The 23,343-nt window shown below is 48.6% G+C and overlaps 1 protein-coding gene across 2 annotated transcripts in view; it reads left to right on the top strand.

The window, feature by feature from the left end:
- LOC144137492 (E3 ubiquitin-protein ligase parkin-like) overlaps nucleotides 1–23,343 on the top strand; it is a 114,101-nt gene that overhangs the window by 68,992 nt on the left and 21,766 nt on the right. For both annotated transcript variants that reach the window (XM_077669474.1, XM_077669473.1), the window contains exons 4-7: nucleotides 1,095–1,297; nucleotides 8,941–9,071; nucleotides 15,762–15,823; nucleotides 18,711–18,848. In XM_077669474.1, coding sequence (XP_077525600.1) covers nucleotides 1,095–1,297; nucleotides 8,941–9,071; nucleotides 15,762–15,823; nucleotides 18,711–18,848 — 534 coding nt within the window. The remainder of the gene's footprint in view (nucleotides 1–1,094; nucleotides 1,298–8,940; nucleotides 9,072–15,761; nucleotides 15,824–18,710; nucleotides 18,849–23,343) is intronic.

Genomic DNA, 23,343 nt, shown 5'->3' with positions numbered 1-23,343 from the left:
GCGCAAAATTTAAAGACTAATAATGGCGCACATTTGACCGTGCATTGAAAATCCTGCAGGAGGTGTCAGCCACGGTTTTCCGAAACCGAGATGCTAGGCTGATGCCAAAATCAGAAGGCGAGAGAACTGTTAGAAGGGCATCACATAAGACTGAAAAGTAGCAGTTATGTCAGTGAAAATTCTGTGATATTGTTCAATGTTTGATGCTAGTCTCTGCTAATAAACAGTTGGAAGTGTAGCGCCTGTTCTTGTGTTCTTTCTCGTGTGTTGTTTTTTAGCGCTACCAATCATGCTCTTGACAATATAGGCAGGTATGCAAGACGTAAGCAGCCCAGATTTGTAGGTACAATGGGTAGACGAACTCTTTGGCATAAAGCCATGCACACTTGTAGCCGTACTAAGAATGACTTGAAATGCCTGTTGCAAGGATTTCGAAGCAGTCTCATGCCTGCTGGGGCTGTCTGGTTTTCCTTTTTTTTTTTCTTTTGTATTTGAATGTTGTTTGTGTTCGAACATTGTGTGCTATGTCCCATTACACTAGGTGGGAGGTTGTCACTGCTGGTTGGGAAGTGTGGGAAGAAAGCAATGTGGCATGGGCAGATTTGCTTTTTTCCCCAATTCCAAGTATTGGGCTGCCTTCCACCATGGCAACGGGTAGAGTTTACTTCTGGTGCACCAGCCATTCACTGAGAGAATAATTTGAAAAGTCTGGCAACGCTTCTTCACAACTGCTGCTACCAGAGGCAACAACTTTCTGACAGTTGAAATACTCGCAGTGGTTGTGTCGATGTCTCCCAGTGCACTTCTGGCTATAAGCAGTATACAGTGGAGGGTAAACTAGTTGTGCGTGAAACTAAAGACATGAAACAAGTTGAATGTCATGGCACAGTAGGCTTAAAGAAATGGCAAGTTTCGTACGTACGTTGGTTGACCCTTGCGCCTGCCCCTTCCACTTCTCCGCTGCACCTGGGTACTTTGACTGAATCCTCGAAGGTGTGGCTATGGGTGGAAAGCGTCGGCACACGTGCACCCCTGTCCTGTTGGCGGGGCTCTGCCTGTCGGGGCCCCACCAGAGCGGTGTACCGTGTGCGCAGGAGCCGAGCTGCTGGGCGGACGTGCTGAGTGTGGGGCCCCTGCTGGGCCGCTGCCAGGCGTGCCGGAGGGTGCAGCCGGCGCGCTTCTTCTTCAAGTGCACGGGCACCCAGGGCAGCCCCCACGGGGACCAGCCGCCCATCGTGCTGCCCCTCATCCGCTACAACTTCCTCAAGGTGCCCTGCCTGGCCTGCCTCGAGACCAGGTAAGGAGGGGGTCGTGCAAGCACTGCTTCTTTCTTCACCTCATTGCGCTTGGGTCGCGGAGCAAGAGCGAGACTGGAGGGGGAAACGGCGCTTGATAGGGTGGCCAGGTAACGTCACGAGTGCTGGGCCTAGGTTAATGTGAACAGCATCTGTCACGGGACGGCAACTGCTGCGGTCGGTATTTCACTGCGCACAGTGCTGCCACTCCTGCGCCAAATGCGCCAATTTGCGCCAAATGAGGTATCCTGCGCCATCCTGATAAAAAACCACGATTTTGCAAGCAAGTGCGCCAAAAGTGCGCCAAAATTTGTATCGCGCCAATCGCGTGCACCCTGTTACAAGCACTACTTCGCAGTGGTCTCTAGACATGTACTATATAACTAAATCGGGTTGATAACTCCCTCGCACCCGTAATCGTATTTTCCGCGGTGAGTTTGGTTGGCGCCGTCACTGTACCGCCGATACAGTGTTTTCGTCTAGCAAGTCATTGCAGCGCTGGCGTACCGCGGTTAAAAACTTCCCTTCTTGTTGTAGTTTATAATAATTCCTGCTATAAACAATAGGTAGTTTTAGGTGGTGTTTATTGCCGGCCCTCTCCGCTCCGAGAGCCAGCGGGAGCGCCGTTTCACGGCATGCGTGACGCGGTCGGCTGCAAGCTCTCGCTTCGCTTGTTGGGCTCGCGGAGGGGACCGCCGCAAGTGAAGCGGGCCGTGAAAAACAGCCAGTCTCTCTAAAGCATGAACCTCATGGAGTGTTTTCTGCTTGCGAAAACGCGCCGCGTAAGCACCCGCACTCTGCGCGCGGCGTGGCAACATGGCGGCGGCTTCGGCCGCGAAGTGGTGTGGGGAGCTCGAGCGACCACTTTTAAGCGCTCTCTAAAACACCGCTCAAGGCGCGCATGAAGTTGCTTGGGCCCGTCTACAAATCGGCGAGTGAGGAACAGGCGGTATCAGTGCAAGGGACTCTCAAATACAACGAAAAACTAGACACAGTCAGCCGTATGTACTGAGCTTGACCTACTGGCGCCATCTATTGAAATGGGGTAGAGTTAAAATGCCGCTCCATGTTCACGCAGTCGCAGTTCGAATCTCCGTAGGGGCGTTAGATGTTTTATTATTTTTTTTTCTAATACTGTCTTTAGCGCTTTTGAGAACTGAAAACTAATATTTCAGCACAGGAAGCGCCACAGACTCACGAAAAATTGCCAAACGACGTACAACACAAGTCGCTCCCAGTCACGGTAGCATGGTCGGTAGTTACGGTCTGCTATAACTCTAAAAACGAGCCTTTTCGGTACGGTCCCGTAGCGGCTACAGTGTACTGTACCGGAACCGTTTTTCCGATCTGCTATAACTCTCTAATGTGGGCGAAATCGGTACTATAAAACATCATCCGCGTCGCTAGTGAAAACGTCCATGCAATACCTGCGGGGGTAGTAAGCCTAAAAACCGCCGACGGAGCCAGCCGGCCGTGACCGGGCTGTCTCGAGCGCTTCAAAACCGCCGCCATGAGGCACGCGCCTCCCCATTGGCGCTAGTCGCCAGGCTCCTCCCACTGCCGCGCGCGACGCGCGTCATTTTCTGAGCGTGGTAGAAACTGCCGCGTGTGGGCGTGAAAAAATCGCACGCGCAACGCCGACGCGCACGAATTGCATGCAAAAGTGCTCCATGCGCATTTCTCGTGCACATTTCCAGCTAGCTTGGAAATGCGCACGGGGACTGATAGCAAGCGCCTGCATCTAATAAAATGAAAAAGTAAAACACGAGGGCTTGCCTCAACAATTAATAAACTAGAAAAGAGGCGCGTTGTTTTTTTTTTTGCTAGGCAGGTTTGTCGAAGCATTTCAATATTCATTACGTGTTGCATGTTGTCTTTTATCCACACCAGAAAGGAACTAAATACCTTGCAAATTATGTTTTGTTGCATTTTTGCTATTGCGTGGATACTTGGGGATTTAATTGCATCAAACTTCTGCCGACTTCTAGCGACTGTTTCGAAATAAGTGGGAAAAAAAATCTCATTGCCACAGGAATGACAGGTCGGGCTATAAAGAGCCAAGTATGGCTACTTTTTCTTGTGGTTGTAGAACTTTTCATTATTGGCTATTTCGCTATTCTTGGGCTATTGGGAGAGCTGACTGTGAAAGCTATTTTTAATGCATGTTCGAGCCTGCCAACTATGAAGCGTTTTCAGTGACTCCTTGAAAAAGACTTCCCCCAGTAGCGACAAGAAGACCATTATTCTTGAGTGTGCCATCCATTTGTAATCGCATGTGGGAAAAGCACATTGAAGCGCATTCCATGACGACCTACACATCAATTACTGGACGATACTGGTCAATCTTTAGTGTTGAGAGATGCTTTGGACACATCTAGCAGTTGATGTTTAGTTTCTCCAAGGTGCTCCAAAACTGGCATTTAGGTGCTCCAAATTGCTCCAAAATTAATAATTTGCTGATACAAAAATTGCTCCAAATCACCGTTCATCAGTGGCACCACTGTGCGCATCATGAACAAATTTTGTCCATCAAGTGCCGCTACGCTCTCCTTCGCCATCGCAGCTACAAAGCCTTGTAGTCATTGTGACCATATCTGGTCGCGCACCCGCTGCAGTGAGCTGTTTCGCCTCCTATCTATATTCTTGTTCCGTGGCTCGGATCTGCACCTTGAAGCCGAAGCTTGCTGCCCTTGGGGAAGAGAGGAAAGCTCCATTGCAGGTACACATTGTTTGCCAGCAGGCACCTAGCCCTTGTATCGTCTCCCTTAGTGCATCTGCTCATTCAGTCTCGAGGTGATAGCTTGCTTATCTTTTTATTTCGGGTCGAAATCTTGCGTGCTGTTTGTCTGCAGGACAGACAACCATTAGTTCATCCAAGATGTTTATATGGTAGGGCAGGGCTGGAAGAGCTGCACCATTTGCGGCACCATTGAGTGCCAAACTTGTTTACCTGCACCGTCCTGCGCCGAACCGTCCCTATTGCGCCAAACTCGTGTCAGTGCTGTCCTGCACCGCAGAGCCCAAATTGAGTCGCAAAATACGACCGCCAGGATGCCCTGTGCCTGAAAACTTGGTTGAAGTATCGTGTTTTCGGTTTCAATGCGTTTGTGGTTTTGGTTTCATGAAGGCTATGAGTGGCTGTGGAAGTTGGCTTTTGCTTAGCTGTAAGGCTGCAGGCACTTACGCCTTCTCCATTTCACTTTGGATTTAATTGTGTCGCATAAGCACTTTGTAACACTGCATTGCTGACATCTTACCAAGTGCAAGCGAAAGTGGGTGAAACGAGGAAAGCAACGATTTTTCGATCACAACCCCTGAGGTGATTGGTGCAGTAGCACTAATCCGGCGCTTCGCGAATGTGAAAGGTTGCAGCCTCAGCTGCTCCGACCCTTTAAACAGTGTGGAGAAGTGCAGGTTGTTCAAGCAGAAGAAGGTACAGGACTATTTCATGGGAAAGTAAGGCAGTTTCATCAATAAAGTTTTTTTATAAATGGTGTGCACTTTTATGACGGCCAATTCCGTAGCACGCCTGTATCGAATTGTCCCCATATATCGAACTGATAGGTGTTTTTTTGAGAGTTCGATATAACCGGGTTTGACTGTAGTTCTTGTATGAGGTCTTGCTCAGTGCCTGGGTGGTTGTGTGCAAGACGTTTTAGTTAATGCACCCGTAGTTGATTTGGATTCTTTTGTTTCCATAAGGGAGCGGAGCAGGGGCCTGGTGGGATGGGTTCCCAGTGCTCCCTGGAGTGTATTGCAGAATTGGGGCCCGTTTTGTTGACTTCATCGGTGCACGTTGGTTTCTGCCATGAGTGCAAGTTTGGCGATGCAAATTTGCTGCTGACGGCGTTGCATTTTTTCCGTTGCTTAATTAAGGAGTTCATTTTGGCCTTCCTGAAGGTGGAGAAGATGGGCATCAGTGTTTGGATTATCTTGAGTTATCACTAATTCTTTGGTGCGAAGTAGCTGGGTGGACCATTCTTCTAGATTGTCGGTGGGGTCGGCGGGGGAGTTTTCCTGGAATTTTTTCCAATCAGTTAGTCGGGCCATGTCAATTTACTACTGTTTTTTTTGCGGTGAGGTGTGTGGAGTTGAATGATGTATTGGTCGCTGCCCAAGGTTTCTTCCAGGCAACCACCTGGCATCATTGATGTTATAGGTGAACATGAGGTCTGGGGAGGTGTTTCTTGAAACGCTGTTGCTTATGCAGGTGGGTAGGTATTGCAGAGGGAGAAGTTTTGTTGTGCGGCTTCTTATGGTTAGGCACGCTTTCGTTTGTGTCTCAGGCAGCGGCTTGTGCCAGCCCCCTGCCAGACAACCTTTCCGGCTGCTCCAAACCTGGTCCAAAAGGCAGTTTTGCCTGTGCCCAGGACTGATCCCGAACCCATGTACCCGGTTCCACCCCGGTTTAGGCGTTAAGTGCGTGGTCCAGGATCGTGCTTGTGTGTTGTATGCTTTGAATTATTTGCCAGTCACCGCAGCAGCTACACAAAGCTGTTTGTGAGGTCGATAAACGGCGTTATAGTCTGTACCAGAGAGTTGAGGCACCGGTGTGCTTCTTGGAGAGGCCCCAGGGCTCATGAAGTTTAAACGTGGGTGCTCCTTTTTTGAGACTACGGCGCTCGTTTACAATTTTCTACCAGGGGCTGGGTGGTTGAATTGTGTGTCTGGGAAGAGTGTCAAGTTCCATTGCGTTTTCCGTAGCTGTGTGTGCGGAGGTGGATGTGGTGCTGTTGCATTCTAATAGCGTGGTAGCAGCTGGGTGTCTGTTATGCGCCGGCGCTGTGGCGGCAGCCAGCTGTGCAGCAGTAGGCCTGGCAGCTGCTACCAGCTGGGTCAATTCTTCCAAGCGGGACTTGGGCTGGTGAAGGGGTCCGAGGACAAGGTTGAGAAAAAAAAAAAAAAAAAAAAAAGCTGCAGAGATTCGTGCCCAAGATCATTTTCTAGAACAATTCTTTAAGTGCAGCTTGCAGGCAAAACAGCGCTTAGAAGTTGCTGTGCGTCCTTGACACTGGCCCTTGAGTGTTGAATCGTTGTCCGTGAAGCAGTGTGAACCCGGCCAGTTCCTTGGTGTTCACATGTTGCCTGCTCCAGGGTGCAACTGGCTGCTGACGCTTGGCTGTTTTTGAAATGGGAGTTTCTCCTTCTGCTTGGCTGCGAACCCGTGGCTCTCTTCTGGGGTCCTGGTTTTCTTTAGCCGCATTGGAGGGAAGCACTTTTAGACAGCACCAGTGCTGACACCTGTCTAGTTCTGTGGCAGCCAACTTCGCTTGCATGCTCGGATATACGCGGTGCCGAGGGCCAAGGAGAAAAACGTGTGGAGAAGGTGCACCCGCGAGATGTTTTGGATGTGACACGACACCGTCGTTCTTAGGCACGCACGACTAGCAACAAACCACTTCTTGTATGAGAGCTGAGTTCTGATTGTAAAGTTGTTCCAAGGTAAGGTTCGCAAAGTAATATACATGTACAGACTTTCAGAAATAAATTTTCAGTTTGTGGCCGATTTTTCTTTTACGTTTCATTCTCGCGGCAACGAAATTGCCACAGAAGCAAATTTTTTTGCTTTCCCGTGTGGATTTGCTATTGCAGGGTTCGACTGTACTATGTTCGGAGCAGAACTTTGCTGTATATAGGCAGGTTCTTCTTATTGAGCTACTATAAGGTGTATCACACTCCTCGCACATCGTGCAACACACTGTAAATGTATTTGACTGTACCACTGTGGTACCCTGATTTTGCAAAGCACTGCACCTTGCGTAGAAGTGATGTGTGCCTGCATCCCGCTTTCTGTAGAAGTGATGTGGTGTGAAATATAGGACGTGCAACTATATGCATCCCACCTTGTGTGTACTACAGGCAGCCAAATGGTACCGAGCGGCTTGGCAGCATGGTGTTGCCTGCTTCCTCTCTGCTCCGCTCAGCCCAGCCCCTCACTGCTTTTGGGTCTCCCTCTTTCAGAGCCAACTTCACTCTCGCCTTGTGCTTGCCATTTTGTGGACACTGGTGGGGCCCTTGGAGTAAAGTCCTTTTTGCTTTGCTTTGCTTTGCTTATTCGTTTGTTTGTTTGTTTGTTTGCTTGTTTATTTATTTATTTATTTCTCTCTCTCACATACCATCAAGTGCTTGTGCATTGTAGAGGGGAAGGGGGTACATAGAAAAATAGAGAAAAAGAAATCATGACATAACTGCAGCACAATAAATGCACACAAAAAACACGTTGGATGACATGTTACAGTGATCATACGAAAATTGCAAAACAGCAGCATTGAAAAAGAAACCAAAGTGCAGCATAAACTATACATTACCGCACACATAATATAACATCCTGGCAGTAAGTCATGCGGCATCAGTGATGCATGAAAGGAAGCCAGCTCTCTAGAGAGCTACTAGCTCAATGCCATCTGCATGCACCGATTCCAGAATGCAACACCCACTAAAGGCGAAATTCAGAAGGAGAGAGGAGGCAAGGGCAAGTAGGAACTCGAGCTGCTCGAAGGATGTGGTAGGAAAGGCGGGTCACACCTGTGATGTAAAAGGTCAGACACTTCACACTGAGTAGTGAGCAAGCTGAGATGGGCCTTGTAAAACGGCACTTGGAAATGGCGTTATTGCCGTGCAATGTTTTCTCTCACTTCTTAGTTAACCCTTTGAGGGTCGAATTTTTTTGCCAAATGCGACCTCCCCCCCAGGGTCGATTTCTGTTATTGCTGATTTAAATTCTTCGGATGAATCTATATTTCGAGAAAAAATTATCGAAATTTTTTAGGGTGACCATAAAGTGACAAAAAAATCGTTTGTGTTGTTACATACATGTGGTTTATTCATGAGTAACACAAGAAAAATTCTTAATAAAAATGAGAGTAGCAAGCCGGCACCTTTTGAGTGAATCGAAATCAGATAGACATCAGTTTCGCGGGCGCAAAAAGCGGGAAGCGCCCGGAGGACGATACCAAAACCAGCCGCTGCACGCGCACACGGCCAGATGCGCGAGCGATAGACGGCGCACCGCTCCTGTAAAAAAAAAACACAAAAAAAAAGGAGAAAAGAGCCTCATCAGTTTCGCAGGCGACCTTGGTCTGTGGCAGGCGCAAGAAGCGAGAGGCGCCCGGTGGGTGATACCCAGTGTGCCCCCTCGTTACCGGATGCGCAAATGATAGCCGGTGTGCCGCTGAAGTAAATCATAAAAAAAAAATAAAAAGAAGAGCCATCGGCGCAAGACAAAAATTTGACGTATTTCCGAAGTGTGACAGCACATGCCAAGCAAGAGAAGTTGGCGAAAAAGGCGCGCTTTTTAAAGATACAAGCAATGCCGTGCATGTACGTCATTGTTCATTTTGAAAGTGTTTGCCGATGCCGTACATGTACGCCTGTGACCCTCAAAGGGTTAATGCATTGTTTCTATGGGGAGTTGGCCAGGACAGCGGCGGTCCGTCGTAAGAAATAGGTTCTTGTAAGACCGAGGGACGTATCATCGGGGTTCCGCGGCACTGTTTTCTGCGCGGTCCCAGCGAGGTGGTGCGATCGTTGTTGCTTAGTATAGTGGCCGTACTTGCTGTCTTACCCATGTTGTTGTCGTCGTGTCCTGCATTTCCCCTTCTCCCTTTTGATGGAGGGTGTGACGTGCTCTTAATGTCTGGCGCAGCCGCGTGGTGCTGGTGTTCAAGTGCGCGCACGTCATCTGCCTGGACTGCTTCCGTGCCTACTGCCGCAGCCGGCTGGACGAGCGGGGCTTTGTGCTCGACGAGGCTCTGGGCTCCACGCTGCCCTGCCCCCGTGAGTGTCCGCCCTCCCTTGTTGCTCTTGCCTCGGGTTGTGCAGTGGCCACAGTGGATGTTTTTTTAAGTCTCCCCTGTGGCCGGCTTCTACTTGTGCCGCTGTTGTGGCTCAGGTTAGCCTGCATGCATTCCTCTTCCGCCATTTCGCTCTTGGAATAGGTTTGCAAAACAAGCGTGCTGAAGCTGTGCATGGAACCAGGGCCCCAGGGGTTCTGAAGCGGATATCTTAAACCGTTCGGCGACAACTCCTTCACTGGTAGCGAAGTCAAGTTTCTGATACAGATTTCAAAATACTACCAAAAGCAGACGGAGGACAGAAGAAGGATTTCGTCTCCTTGGTGTGTTCGCCATTCTGTAATAGAGTCGTGTGTGTCGTATCAGGCTACCAACTTGTCCAACTATGTGCCTTAACCATAACTTGAGGGTGAACTAGTTACAGTTTTGGGGTTTTGTACTCCGGTTTTATGAAGGCCTGTGCAAATAGCAAATACAAAGAAATTGGAAGCAAATGCAGAGAAAGTAAGAATTTGGTTTTATAGTTTCAAGTCAAAGCGAGTATTGTTGATTCGAAGCAAAAACCTTGTCATCGTGAATATAACTGAAATTTACAGCTCCTCAGGCAAGCTTCAGTCACCCGTACTGAAAGAAATTTAGGCTGAGCTCGGTGCAAACTTAAGCTCAACAACTGACACAAGTAGGCTTCTAAGGATTGAGTAGTCAAGTAGTGAAGGCAGTTACCATTTCATTCATTTAATATTCTTGCTTCTTTTATTCTTATTGCTATCTTGACAAAGTGCAATAATTGCGTTTTCCTAAACAACAGCACGAAAAGTCACGTATCAGTGTCGTGAGCTAAGGAAATTTTGAGCACACGGAGTACACATGCAAGGCACAAAACATTGGGCCAGACTCTTCAAACCTGCTGACGGGCCCCCCCTCAAATAAACCAGCACCTAGTGGCCTGCTGGTCACATTTCATGATGGGTAAAGCGTAAGCAAAACTTGGACAGGAAAGAACACAGGGCGCAGCAGTACTAGCAACTGAAAAGTTTAATCGTGTACACGCATACATATATACGCGCAATCAGTCACTGTCATCACAATCTTTACGATCTATCACCAGGAAACATCGCGGCGAATCAACAAACAAAGCAGTGCATACAATCACCCCACATGTGCACAAACCCCGAAAAAACGGCGCAGAACACTCCATCAGCCTTTATCCAAAAAAAGCAAACTCGGCGTCTGATAGCAAGACGGACAGTAGGCTGACGCACGTGTTTCCTTCTTTCTCGATACGGAAAGCTTCAGTAACCTCTCTTGCTGCCCGCTTTTTGTGTTTGTCAACAATGTGGCGGCTTAGGACGGCCCATGCAATGCATGGCTAAATTCGAACACGGTGCCCCTTCCAACGAGCGTTGATGTTCGCGAAGGTGAACGTTAAGGCAACGGCCAGTCGGGTACTGTAAACAAAGTCTTTATTGCACTCTACAAATTTTATACCATGTTTTACTCCACAACCTTCAGTGCTTATTGCTTTCTCGTTCGCTAACCTTTGCACCGCCGGGCGGGCCTGGCATGCTGCTGGCAAAAGGTGACAGCACCGTTTTAAAAGGAAAAAGCATTGCGTCTGGGTATTGGAAGGCTTTGGCACATCAAAAGGTTGGGTAGACCTTTTAACTCTTTCGTTACCACGCCTATTCAAATCGATCACCGGTGATCGATGATTTATATTTGCTATTTCAACATGTTGTATTCGTTTCTCGTACACCTAATGCGGCCAGTGGTTAGTCTAGGCACTGCCCTTTTAGAATCAGTTTAAATTTTCCCGCTCCGGCGACATTGAGATTTTTGACGGCGTTTTTTGTGAGCTGAGGTGCATGTGTTTTTGAGGAAGGGGGCGTGGCTGCTGCACTTAAGAAAAAAGGATGCAGATCGTGGTTAGGCTGCATTACCATAATATTTTTTTGTCAAAAGGCTCCTGGCAAGTCAAATACTAAATAATGCGGTCAGCTTTGTAATCCGACAGCGTTAAGGGGTGATAATTACTTGAAAATGGCCCCAGCTATTCACTAATGATCTTTGGTTCACACAAAGGGCAGCTGTATTCTCCCAACGCTTATTTGTGATGGTCCCCCGCATGTCTAGCAAGTGTGCCTGCCATTTTCAACCAGTTTCCAGCAGTTTCGGTTTCGTTTTTGCATTGCAAAATTCATATTTGGCGCTACTACGCAGTTACCCAACTACAAGCTCATTTGCCATGGCGCCTCCGTTGCCCAATACTGCTCCTCAAAACAAGCATGCCGCTCGCGCTTTCACTTTATCTACGCCTTGCTTCTGCGATAAGAGCTTCCGCTGAAAGTCAAACGATAACACCAAGTCGTCGGGTATGAGTTCAGACGAGGAGAACGCTTCCAATTGGCCTTGAACACCGCCAGCTGTTAACCGGCCAGTTTCGGTTTCATACGAGGGTATTTCCGGAGGTCTAGTGTCGCTTCTTAGTAGTACTGTCTATTCTGACAAAGTCACCAACAACCTTGTATTTGTTTCTCTTCGAAATTGTTAGGTGGCACTGCAATGTAGTAGGCTCGTAGTGCTGAACTCGCTTCACAGCGCGACGGCGGCTTGGTGAAAGCTTGCTGGGCATGATTCTAGCTAATCGTACCTTATTCCTGCAAGCAGGGCTACCATAGTGAGTCAGAACATGATAATAAACCGCAAATGAAAGTTCTGACTGATACGTGATCATCAGAACGTCAACAAGTATCCACCAAAGAGTTTGGTTCTCAACTCCAAGCGGATTTTTTCACATTGCTTGCTTGCCTTCAATATTGTGCCGGTCATAATCATTGACAAGGTGTTTTTACATCACGTGGAGGCTAATTTGGGCCGTTAATAATGTCAAACCACCAGATTTCTTCTAGAAAACCATCCAAAATAGCAAACTTTGAAATAGTGGTTGGGCTTCACCACATGGCCCGGGCACCACGCGGGCTAACATTTTCTTTTATATCTGACAAATTGTACTGCGCAACTCAATTTTTTTTCTAGGATGGGTTTTTGAAATGTCTACCTACAAAATGTATATTCTAAATTTTTTCTACTACTGGCAGTTTATTATACACAACTTACTTTTTTCTTATTTTCTTCGACTCGTGGACAAAAATTTCGAATTCGATAATTTTTTTCGCAATCATTATTTAAAAACACAATATTAAAACTGGTGTCGTTAGAAAGCGCGTGGAACAATCTGCATTTTATGTCACTGCAATGTGTGCCTAACCAATATGTATAGCACAAAAAAAATATTTTGTTAGACCCCTCAAAATTGGTCAATTTCCCGCGGTAACGAAAGAGTTAAAAATCTGCCATGGAGTTATGTACGGCCCCCCCTCTTGTGGTGCAAGTGCTCCATAGTTTATGTTGACCGTTGGCGAGTGAGATGGTCACATCCACAGCTGAGCAAGGAGTACCTGCTCTTGGATTTTTTTAGCACAAATGGGACGGAATTTGGTATGTCGTATTTACTGGCTTAATGAACCCACCTTTTTTTTTTTTTTTTTCAGAAAGTTTGGCATGAATTTGGGAGGAGGGTTCATTATGTGGCAAAAAGTTGCAGCAGATTTTTAAAAGTTGAAATTTGATACACTAAAGATGCTAAGAGAAGCACTGTCAAAACCTTACTTTCTAGTAAAAAAACTTATGTAATGAAATTTCGTTTTTATTCACAACATGCTAGTAGCCCGCTACTCGCATCATCCTGCTGCTCGCCACGGAGCTCACTGAAGTCACTTGCGGCTTTACATTTGTTGTCGGCCCACAGCATATCATCTTCTGTGCCATGGAGGCACTCCAAAACTTCTTTTCCCACGTAGGAGAACTTCCCTTTTTTTGGGGCTTACGAAACAAACGGCAATCCCTGTTCATTGCCCAAACCTTTTGTTCTGGCCAGTAGTGTACACGCTCTGCGTCAACACTGAAGTGCCGCCCCTGCTGTGCGGTTTCCATGTGCTTCAAACGCATGCTCCACCACCTTCAGTTTAAAACCAGCTGTGTAGCTCATGTACTGGCCCATCATATGCCGCTCACCAGGAGCACAAAAAAAGGTCGGAATACAGCTGAACAAAACCATGGAGCGTAATGGCAAAGTCGCAGAAGGCGGAACAGCACAGAGCAGGGAAGGTGTGCGGAGTATGTTTGGTGCTTTGTTCGCACGCCGCAGCGCTGTCATGGCGCTATACAAAAGTAGGTTTGTTTTGTGTTCAGCAGATTGTGCTCAGCAAGCGTAAAGTTTAGGGTGCCTTGATGCAGCGCCACCGCACAGGGTGGGGCACCCTTTGAACGGTCCCATGCTGCCGCTGTTGAGTCAAAGTGCTTAATGCATAGTTGTTTTCGTTTCCCACAAGACCCAGCGTCACGAAATAGATAAGATAATCTTAACTTTGCGAGTAAACCGCGTTGCGGTGAAAATTATACCGCGGCCTCGCTACAGTTACTTGCTGCGGCAGCAAGCGAGTGACCTGAAATGCGGGCACCAGCGTTTGTGTTTCCACCCTGTGCGGCGGAGACGTGCATGCTTCGGGGCACCCTAGTGCTATTTTTAAATTCTGAGCCACAGCATTTGCGCTCACGTCTCTGGCTACTGTTGAGATTTTTTTTTTTTTTTTGGTTAGATTGTGTTTTTAGCATTTCTGCGCGTCCTGTGGCGTGATATCAAGTTACTGTGATCGTCGACGGCATCAGCAACCATGCCAAGACTAAAAACACATTCCTGTTGCATTTTTTATGCAAAGTGACAAGAAAGTAAATTCTCAAGAAGGAAAGTGTGTGTGGGGGGGGGGGTTCATTACGTGAGTAAATTCGGTAATATGCAGCCTGAAAGGCACTCATTACTGTCTGAGGTGATTGGTGCCATGGATGCGAGAGGAGCAAGGAGCGAGTGGGAGCACTTCTCTGCCCCATTAAGGAAAAATTTGGCCGGCAAGAGGCTTCACAAGTCTCAAGGTGCTGGCATGCTGCTACAGCACGGAGGGGAAGGCTTAGATGACGACTGCCATTTTTTCGATGTTTCTGCGGTGGCTGAATGGAAAAAATGAAAAAAATGGCTACCAGAGGGAGGGACATTCTGTAGACAGTGCAATGTGCCAGCCATCAGACACCTCAGGTCGATGAAACTGCCAGGCAGTGTTCTTTGCGCTGAACTGCACAAACCGGCTCCAGCCACTGCATGTTGGTTTTGGGGAGTGCATAAAGCAAGGCTGCCACTATCTCCCGGTCGAACTGCAGCTGGTGGCCATAAAGTACGGAAACCGTCATTTGAGGGCTGCGTCACTGGACACTGGGCATTATGTCGGCAGCTTGTGGCGTGCAGTGTCTTAGAGTACGATCTGGGGCTCGTTCACGCATAATGGCTTTGAGTGACTGTGTGCCTTCGCAATCCGCGATGAAGCAGCTTCGATTGGGGATCGCAGCCTTGTGGCCGATGATTCACCATTTGAGGCTGAGTGCATTGCTGCCGACGCCAGTGCTGCTGCCTGCAAAGGGGTCTCCTTTAGATCAAACTGTCACAAAAGCTCATGCTGACACAAATGTTATTTCGGGCAAGGAGGGTGAGCGACACTGCCGTGCCGGTTCCCACGTTTTCTGAGGTGGTGCGGAGCATCGACAGCGTCCGATGCTTTGTCTCTGCACACGACACCACTGGCGACCTCCTTGCACAGGTGGCTGCCCCGTAACAGAAACAGTCGTGGAGCAGCCTCAAAACAGCATATCCAAAATTCACTGGCTTCATATTCAGCAGAAGCATGTTTCATTTCTTCAAAGGTACTGCTCAAAACAAAAATCTACACTGCTTTAGTTTGTCTAGTTTTGAACCACCTCTGCTACTGAAGTGAAGACCAATGGAATGTGAGAATGAACTGTGATTGGTTTGTAGCTATGTGGAGTGTTAACTAGGTGTGTGTATTTGTTATCTGTGCATTGATAAGAACATTGGCCATCGGAAGGCAGGTGCCCAGGTCGTGCTGAGATTTCGCGAGCCTGTCCAAAGTGATGCACGTGGAAAAAGCCGTAGAGTGTAGTGCATGGACCGACGCAAATACAAACAGTAAAACACCTTCACTTTGGCTGTTCATCTTTCAGTGGGGAGGGGGGGATTTGTTTAGGTCTTGGAAACTCTTGTTCCCAGACTCTCGGTCGGTTTTTCTGCCAGCCGCAGGCGTGTGCATGTTCCCTTTCCACTCGAGCCTGGCCATCCTTCTCACCTTGCTCAGCTTTCCCAAGCTTATCTCTCGTGGGCACAGGGTGCAAAGATGGGGCTGCGTAAAGTATGCGAGTAATTTTTATGAACTGCTTTGGGTTTGCAAACAGCAAAAGAAAACCTTAGGTGTCAAAGGCTTGGGGCACCTGTGCTGCGCGACTCAAGTCTGCTGTGCCTCCTGGTTCTATGCTTAACTAGTGTTGAACTCCTCGCCCAGCTTTGGTAGAAATCTGCTCTCTAGATTTTTGTTTTTTTTCACTCACTTGAAATTTTTTTGCTATACAAACAATTTTTTTCCATTTCCACTGTGCAGTCGTGGCGTAAAAGTTCCAAGGAGGCCAGGCTTTCTGGCACAGCGGTAGTGTTGTGCGGGGAAGCCAACTGGAAGCCCGTCGATGTGCGGCACCTAACTTTGCACCGTTGTTTCAGTGAACTGCAGCAACTCGCTGATCGAGGAGAGCCACCACTTCTGTCTGCTGGGCCCTGATCAGGTGAGCTTTGTTAGGTTCCTTTCAGTTTTGCCTACACAATAGGGTTTGCTTTGGAGAATCTTCAGAAAGCATTTTTTTGAGGGGTCTTGAAGATCGTATTTATTTGCAGCTCTATTTTTAAGGACACACATTAAATTTCTGCCTATCAAAGGTGATTTCAGAAGAAACACAATGCCAGCCACCTGCACTTTGTACTTTCGATGGCAGCGTATCGGCGCTAGCGCTAGCTCCCCTCATCCATTGTAACGCCACCTAGGAGCTGTAATAGCTGACCTGTGCAGCCTCTCGCTTGCGCCTGTCACACAGACACCATATCGCGATGGTATCATTGATTACAGAATGAATTGCTTGCTTTGTGCCATCAGTGAGCGGCATCCTCCACTTTATCATTTGTTTTCTTTCTATTTGCTGCTGATCTAAAGATAGACACGCCTTGTGCACGCTCAGGCGTAATCATAGCGCTTACGCTATCGTCTCGGCAGCCCGCTGGTGCGCTAAGCCTACCTCGGTCTTGGGCGCAGTTCTCGCGATAATTTGCCGCCAGACACGCAGAAAAGCGTATTCTGGGCGCTTTCTAATGCAGCTCATTCTTCCTTTCGGTTATCAAGACATATTTACTTCAGCTTTACGCCGTGCGGGGCTTTTGCCGGTCCTTGCATGAGTGAGTACATGAGCCGCTGCACTGTGATGAGAGTGCTGAGCAGACGACCCACGATGCTCAGCCAATCAGATTGCGCCCTGCGGTCACATGCATTCAGGAGCCAATGATGCAGCGCATTCTGTCTTTATTCTACTCCAGTTTTACTCGAACCCAATGGAAGAAATGAAGCGGTTCTGGTAGGGAATTGAAAACGAAAAGACACTTTCGAATGAGGCCAAGATGGATGCCACAGTGCATGTAGAACCCGAGCGGCGAGACGTTGAGAAATATTTTCGCGTCGAATCTTACCCGATTTTAACGGTTGTCAGTGCCATAAATTGATATTATGGCTCAAATACGTACTCCAGGGTCTGTAGATATTTGGCTGACCTCCAGAAAAATAGCTGTACTCTGAAAATGGCGATTTTAAAAAATTCATATTTTTGCCCAACTTTCAAGATTTTGGCCAACTTTCTTTTTTTTTTTTTTTTTTGCATACGTGCCTAACCTTACAGACGTTTTCAGTTTTTTTTTTTTTTCTCAAAGGATTTCTATAAACATTTCACCGTTGAATTTGGGATGAAATGAACTGCATGCTGATGCTATTTTAATTGGCTCAATGTGCCTCAAATAAATGTATGAGTCTAATATGAGCTCATTAAGTTTTCTGAAATCTGTGCTTGGCATAATTAGACTAATTTTATCCGAAGAACTATCTTAACAGGAATGTAAATTGCATCCGCATGCATGGCAGGTCCGATGGGGCACATCCATACTATTTATTTTTTAAAAATTTGAATAAAAAGCTCCGTAATGGCTGGTGAGAAATCACTTAATTAGGCTGCAGTATTTTCTTTATAACTCAAAATAATTGCGCCACTTGAAAACTAATTACATATTTGAAATGAGGAAGACGAAACACGTGTGCACAGTGATTTTTATTATCATAGACCAATTAATAAGTTCATATTAAGACCAGCGTCTCCTCCCCTTACGCAAGGTTTTTTTTTTCTCATTGTTCCGATTCGTTGACGTCTCCAAATTTTGGGCTGTTCTCAGGAACAGGGCTACTCATGTCATGCCCCTGAGGTTATCAGGTGTACATTGCTGCAGCGGTAACCCCTGTGGCCCCAAAAATGATGTGCACCGTGCGCGCCATTTTGGGTTGTTTTCTTTTCAAATTGTTTTGAAGTAGCCAGAAAAATTTTAAATTTGGAAATTGTTTACGTGTTTCTCATTTATAAATAGTTTTAAATTTATGTTTGCAAGAATATCCACTTGTATGCATCTTGATATGCATCTTGATATGCATCCATGTGGGCTAAACATTTATTTGTGGGGGAAAAACGTGCTGTCCTAGGTGGTCAACTTTTTGCGGCAAGCCTTTGAAAGGGTCAGAGGTAATGGGCTCAGTGCACAACGGTGGCAATGCACCCTCACAAACGTGTGTCCATTCTGTAGCTGGTTGCCTCATCGGAACACTGTGCAGGTTGTGAGTGCTCTGGGGGCATTGTTTGATGGGAGGCTGTGGTCTCTGTAGCGTGCTTTTCAGTGCTCTCATTAAAGGCCAACTGCAGTGAAAGTTTTGACCCCTTGAAAACTGTATTTTTGTTTTGTGTAGTCTTCCTAAACAGTCTGCGAGATGAAAAAGATGGCTGCTGAAATACGCGTATGCACGCCGCGAGCGACCAGCCAAAATGAGTGATTTTGAAACCGAGAATCTGGGGAGAGCGGCCATTACAGCCAGGCTGAAGTGGCGTTGCAGCTGGCAAGCGAGTGGCGGGCCGGCCGTCAGCTCAGGAGCAAACCTGCACGCAAGCTCTACATGCAAGCATGTGGCAGCAAAGGGGGGGAGCGCTCACAGCAGAGCTCGACCAGAGCTCCATCCTCCGGCCAGAGCTCCAGCTGCCTGGCTGGCCAGAGGATAAAGCAACCAGCCGGCCGGCATGTCACATGCACTTCGTGGCTGTTTACGCCAACTACCGGCAGGTGCAGTGGCTAACACTCGTGTCCTAGTTGGTTAGTACGTACCGCACGTTTGAAATACATTTGGTCGAGTGGGAATCTCAATGCAGCTGGCCTTGAAGTGGGCAATGAGGGCAGAAAGGGTAGTGTGGCTTTGCTGAAGGGTCAGACCTCTGCACTCTTGGTACACAAGCGTCCTTCTTGGGAACGGAGATCCTGGCTGAGTAGAGACGCGGCCGCTCTTTGTCTGACTGAGCTGGGGTGCGGGGATTGTCCTTGCAGTACCTGCGCTACCAGCGCTTTGCGGCTGAGGAGTGGGTGCTGAAGGCTGGCGGGGTGCTGTGCCCGCGGCCCGGCTGTGGCCAGGGCCTGCTGCCGGAGCAGGACTGCAACAGGGTCACCTGCGACCTGGGATGCGGGGTGAGATGCTTCCCTATCCTCGAATCCGTTCTTCTCACGGGGGCAGTCCTCGCAGGGAACGACGAGATTGGGTATGTATCGATCTGAGTGCCAGCGGTGACATCCATTCCGTTCCAACTCCATCCCTCAATTCCGCTCCTTTGTAGCTCCTCAGGACGTAAAAACCTGGGGTGGTATTCTCGTGTTTTGTCCCTTTTGTGTCCCTTTCAAAAGTGTCCCTTTTGAGCGAGCCCTGATTGGCTAAAAGCAAACAACCGGACGTGACGTAACGCAAGCGCGGCGGACCTACTGCGTTTGACCGTGGCTTCTTCGAACAGGCGATTTGAATTTCAAACAGACGGTTTTTGGAAGCAGTCATGAATGCGCCGATTATCGCCTTGTTGGCTCGCCGATGGAACAAGGGTCGAGAAGCAATGCAGAGGCGTTTGATGTGCCCCGAGAAGCATTCCGCCAGCGTTTCCGCCTCTCAAAGAGGACCGTGCAGTGGCTGTGCGATGAGCTCCGGGACGAACTTGGTCGGCGGACGCGCGGGCTCAACGTCGAGGAGCAAGTGTTATGTGCCCTTCGTTTCTTCGGTACCGGTAGCTTTCAGTCAGCGGTCTCACAGACAAGCTTTGGACTGCAAGAAAGGATTGCCACACATTTCAGTGGCCAAAACAAGGCAAGTTTTTTTTTCTGCGGAGAAAGAAGCTTTGGAATCTGTCAAAAGGCTCGTGAGTGAAGGATGTGCGGTGTTCCTCACGCTGATACAGAACCATGCTCAGGCCACTGGCAGAAATCACAGGTTTGAAAGCAAGCAGCGGTTGGACCACGTGTTTCATGCACCGAAATGGGCTGTGCCTTGGAATGGAGATGACGTTATGTGAACGGTTCCTGGTGTGCTGGGAAGAGTGAATACTTGATTTCCTTACGGTGTGTAATTCTGGTCTGGGTGGAAAAGCAGTTCCGTGTGTCTCAGATTGGCGACACTCATCAGACGACTGTGGAGTTTGGTATGCCAAGGAGCAGCACAGTGGGACTAAAATGTGCGATAAGTGCGTACACGAGAATAGTGGGCACTGAGAAGCTATGGTGGATGACAGTGCTGGTGGTAGTGGTTGATGGGTACAAGCTGCCAGCATTGGGCGCCTCCTAAGGCACTTCTAAATAAGAACAGTCTTCATTTGGCATCCCTGTTCCTGCCGAGGAGAAAGGCTGGTTGTTGGCGGAGCGACGGTTAATGAATGAACAAAGTCGGGGGATGGCGACTGAGGAGACTTCTTTTGTCTTCACTGCTTGTTCTGGACATCTTCCATGGCCATCGGAGGAGGGCGTCTGATGCCGAATAAAATCAATGCGTCCAAACATTGCCTTGATCTGAGGTGGCCTGGTGTCGGTGCTGTAACCCTTTCAGGATCTCGGGGGGGGGGGTACCTGGGCTAGCTGCGATGCCAGGGCAAGAACTCTGAGGCTGTAGTGGCTGCGTAGCAGAATACAAAGACTCATGAATTGGTTCAATTGCTCCTGCTATGTAGGTGGATTTGAGCGGTCCAGTAACAAAGCTATGGCTTTATTGCCAGTAGATGCAGGCAATGTACCAAAGATTTGTACAGCTGTTGGTCACACTGGGTGTAAAGCACTGCATTTGACTGCTAAGTTATATGCGGGCTCAACTTGACATCGTATCCCTGTGGACACGAGGATGAGGTCTCTGTGATGATTAGCAAAGCCCCCACAAAAGCGGTGTGTGCATTCAAACTTGGCTTGGTGGAAAGCGGTTCCTCCGTGAGAGAAGGTGCCAAATAGGAGACCAGTCACATGGTATTAGACCTTGCCAGTGGCCAAGAAGCCCTTACCCCCCACTTCAGACTAGGCCAGGCCGGAAGAATGCGTGCAAACAAGGCATGAGGGCCAAGGAATTCCAAGCATCCCTCTCCTCAGGACTGAGCCCTGACTGTTCAGATGACTGCTGCAGAGCAGAGCAGAAACTCTCAGCAAAGTTGACAGCACTGATCCTCGGTCAGTGAAACGTATGAGCAGGCCTCCTGTTGAAGAAGCGCCACACCTCGCACACGTACAGTCCACCACACACTGTTGCCACAGCATGTTGCCGTAGTTACCGTAAGGCTGGGCAGCTCAGCGGCAGGGATCAGCAGGCCAGGGCAGCAGGCTGGCCAATGCCTCATTCCACAGGGTGGCCACCGTGAGCCAGGAGGTCGTTGGGCACAGCACTGTAATGACGGCTGCCATGAAAGCAGGATTGGTTGTCGGGGCCTCCACCACTGAGTGGTTGAGGCGCCTAGTCTTCCCTCTCATGTAGCTGCCTCCAGTTCGCTCCTAAAGAGATCACGTGGCGTGAGTTGAGGCTTCTAGTTGTGACTCAGCTGTGACTGGAATAAGCGGTGGCAGGAACGGGGCACGTGGGCTTGAGCTGCAGCCACGAGACCAGGCTGAGATGCCAGGGGGTGCGCTGCAAAGTCGAGAACAATAGTAAAGAAAAGAATGACATCAAACTGTTCTTTCGCTGCTTTCATGGGCGGAAAGTGAAACCGGGTGCCGGAGACGGGCTGGTGCCCAAAGGAAACCAGGTTACTGGCGCAGTGGGTGAATAACTGCCTCAGAGTTTTGTGTGCCCGGAGCACAAGACTGCCACCAGTGTATGCGCGCACGACATCTGAGGAGGGAGAACTTCTTTTCATGCCACTGCCTGGGGCTTTGCCCCTGGGCTCATACTTTGGCACACTCGGCATGTGCGGGCAAAGAGGAGGGTACGCCTGGCCAGATCGCAGAGTGGCAGAGCTTCAAAGAAGTTTTGGGCCCCACGTGTGACTGATAGACCTTATGCAAAAGTGCCGCCATCTACCGGAAGAAAAACGAAACGAGCACGCAACGCCATGTTGGGGGATGGTGGTTGCGGGATTGCTTGGTACGGAGCGTGTGAGGGGCTTTCTCGGCTTGGCGATCCTTTTATATTCAGATTTAAGCGCAGCGAAATGAGCAACGAGTGATCTGTGGACCTTTCTCTGTTGGCCACATTTGCCGGCGACTTCGTAAATACGCATTATGCATCGAAAAAGCAGTCAGGGAGGCACCGGCAGGGAAGCTGCGGGAGGCTGTCGTGTTTCTTCTCCTTTTTTTTTTGGCTTTGAGAGTGAAAACATTTAAAGTTCATCCGTGTTGGTTCGGATCCTGCGGGTTTCTCAGGAGGTCATTCCTGAAACGCTTCGAAACTTGCGGGCTGTCCTGAGGTTGAAATGGGGGAGGAAGGCACTCGCGATATAGCTATACGCTAAGGATCTTCTGGGACGCAGAGGAAACCTGCAAAAGAAAAAAAAAAAAACACTTTACAAAATAAATTGCATACCTGGCATTTTTTAACAGTGGAGCTGTTGTAGCTGGCCGTAATGTGTAGCGCGTAACATGTGTGGCGTGTAACGCGTTAAACATGGCCAATAAATTGTCGAGCGCTGATGAGCGCATGCTTCGCGGCGACCGTTGAGCGTCCCCAGCACAGGGAAAGGCTTTAGCAATAATAAAAAAGAAACTGCGAAAACCTTAAATAGCGAGAAAATGTCAAGCGCTCGTGAGCGCGTGCCTCGCGGCGACCGCTGAGCGCCCTTTGCTTGCGCCGTGGACAACAAAACTGGGTGCACACTAGCGCTTAAAAAATTACGTGCGAAAAATTTGATCTTGGAAAAATAGGCTACGGTCGAACAGCAGGCGACGAGCGGTGAATGACCGATACATGGAATTACTACGTACGTTACTTGCACTACTCATGGCGCTACGTGAAGGTTGCAACTCTCGCGGATCCCTTATTTCCTGTAACGTTTGGCAAACAAAAGAATGCGTAGTACTTCCATAAAAGCCTACCGAATGTCCGGAATAAATAAATTTAAAAAAACGCGGGCGCTCAAAGCACAAACGGCACACTCGAAACTCTACCCTCACGATAAAGTACGAGGGGACCGATGCAGTGCGCCTTAACTACCAGCAGGGAGGAGTGCTCCGCCGCAAATACAGGGCTAGAAAATAGCTCACTTTGGGACCTTTTTAGTCCTGCACATATTATTCGTTTCGTGACTATGCATGCGATTTAGCTGTATTATTACTGCGCGAAGGGAAGTCGACACCCGCAAGCGACTTCACGCAGGGCTCGAGTCATGCTTCCGTTGAGAAATAAAAAAAAAAAGATGTGTACGCTATTTCCGTGGTCGTCCTCGTATCAGCTTTGTGCACAGCAAGTTACACGGCAGTATTTGGGGATCTTGGACAACGATAAATGCCAACGTGCGCGTCGCTAACCCTGGGCTATCCCCCAACATGGCAGAAGCGCACGCGGTTCCCGCAAGAGGGCACCAGTTTTTGCATAAGGTCTATATAACTCAAAACGGCTCTTCGCAGACTGCACGGGATCACCACACAGGAGGAGCCAGAGGCCGCCTCATGTGGGTGTATTTCAGCGGTGGAGCTCCTGAGCATCAAGCTCATGCATGTCCCACAAAAAATAAATGCA

The sequence above is a fragment of the Haemaphysalis longicornis genome, unplaced genomic scaffold, assembly GCF_048455015.1.
Source record: "Haemaphysalis longicornis isolate Haplotype H1 unplaced genomic scaffold, Haemaphysalis longicornis Haplotype H1 scaffold_1, whole genome shotgun sequence".
NCBI lineage: Eukaryota > Metazoa > Arthropoda > Arachnida > Ixodida > Ixodidae > Haemaphysalis > Haemaphysalis longicornis.
The sequence above is the reverse complement of the archived record's forward strand: the minus strand, read 5'-3'. Positions and strand labels throughout refer to the sequence as shown.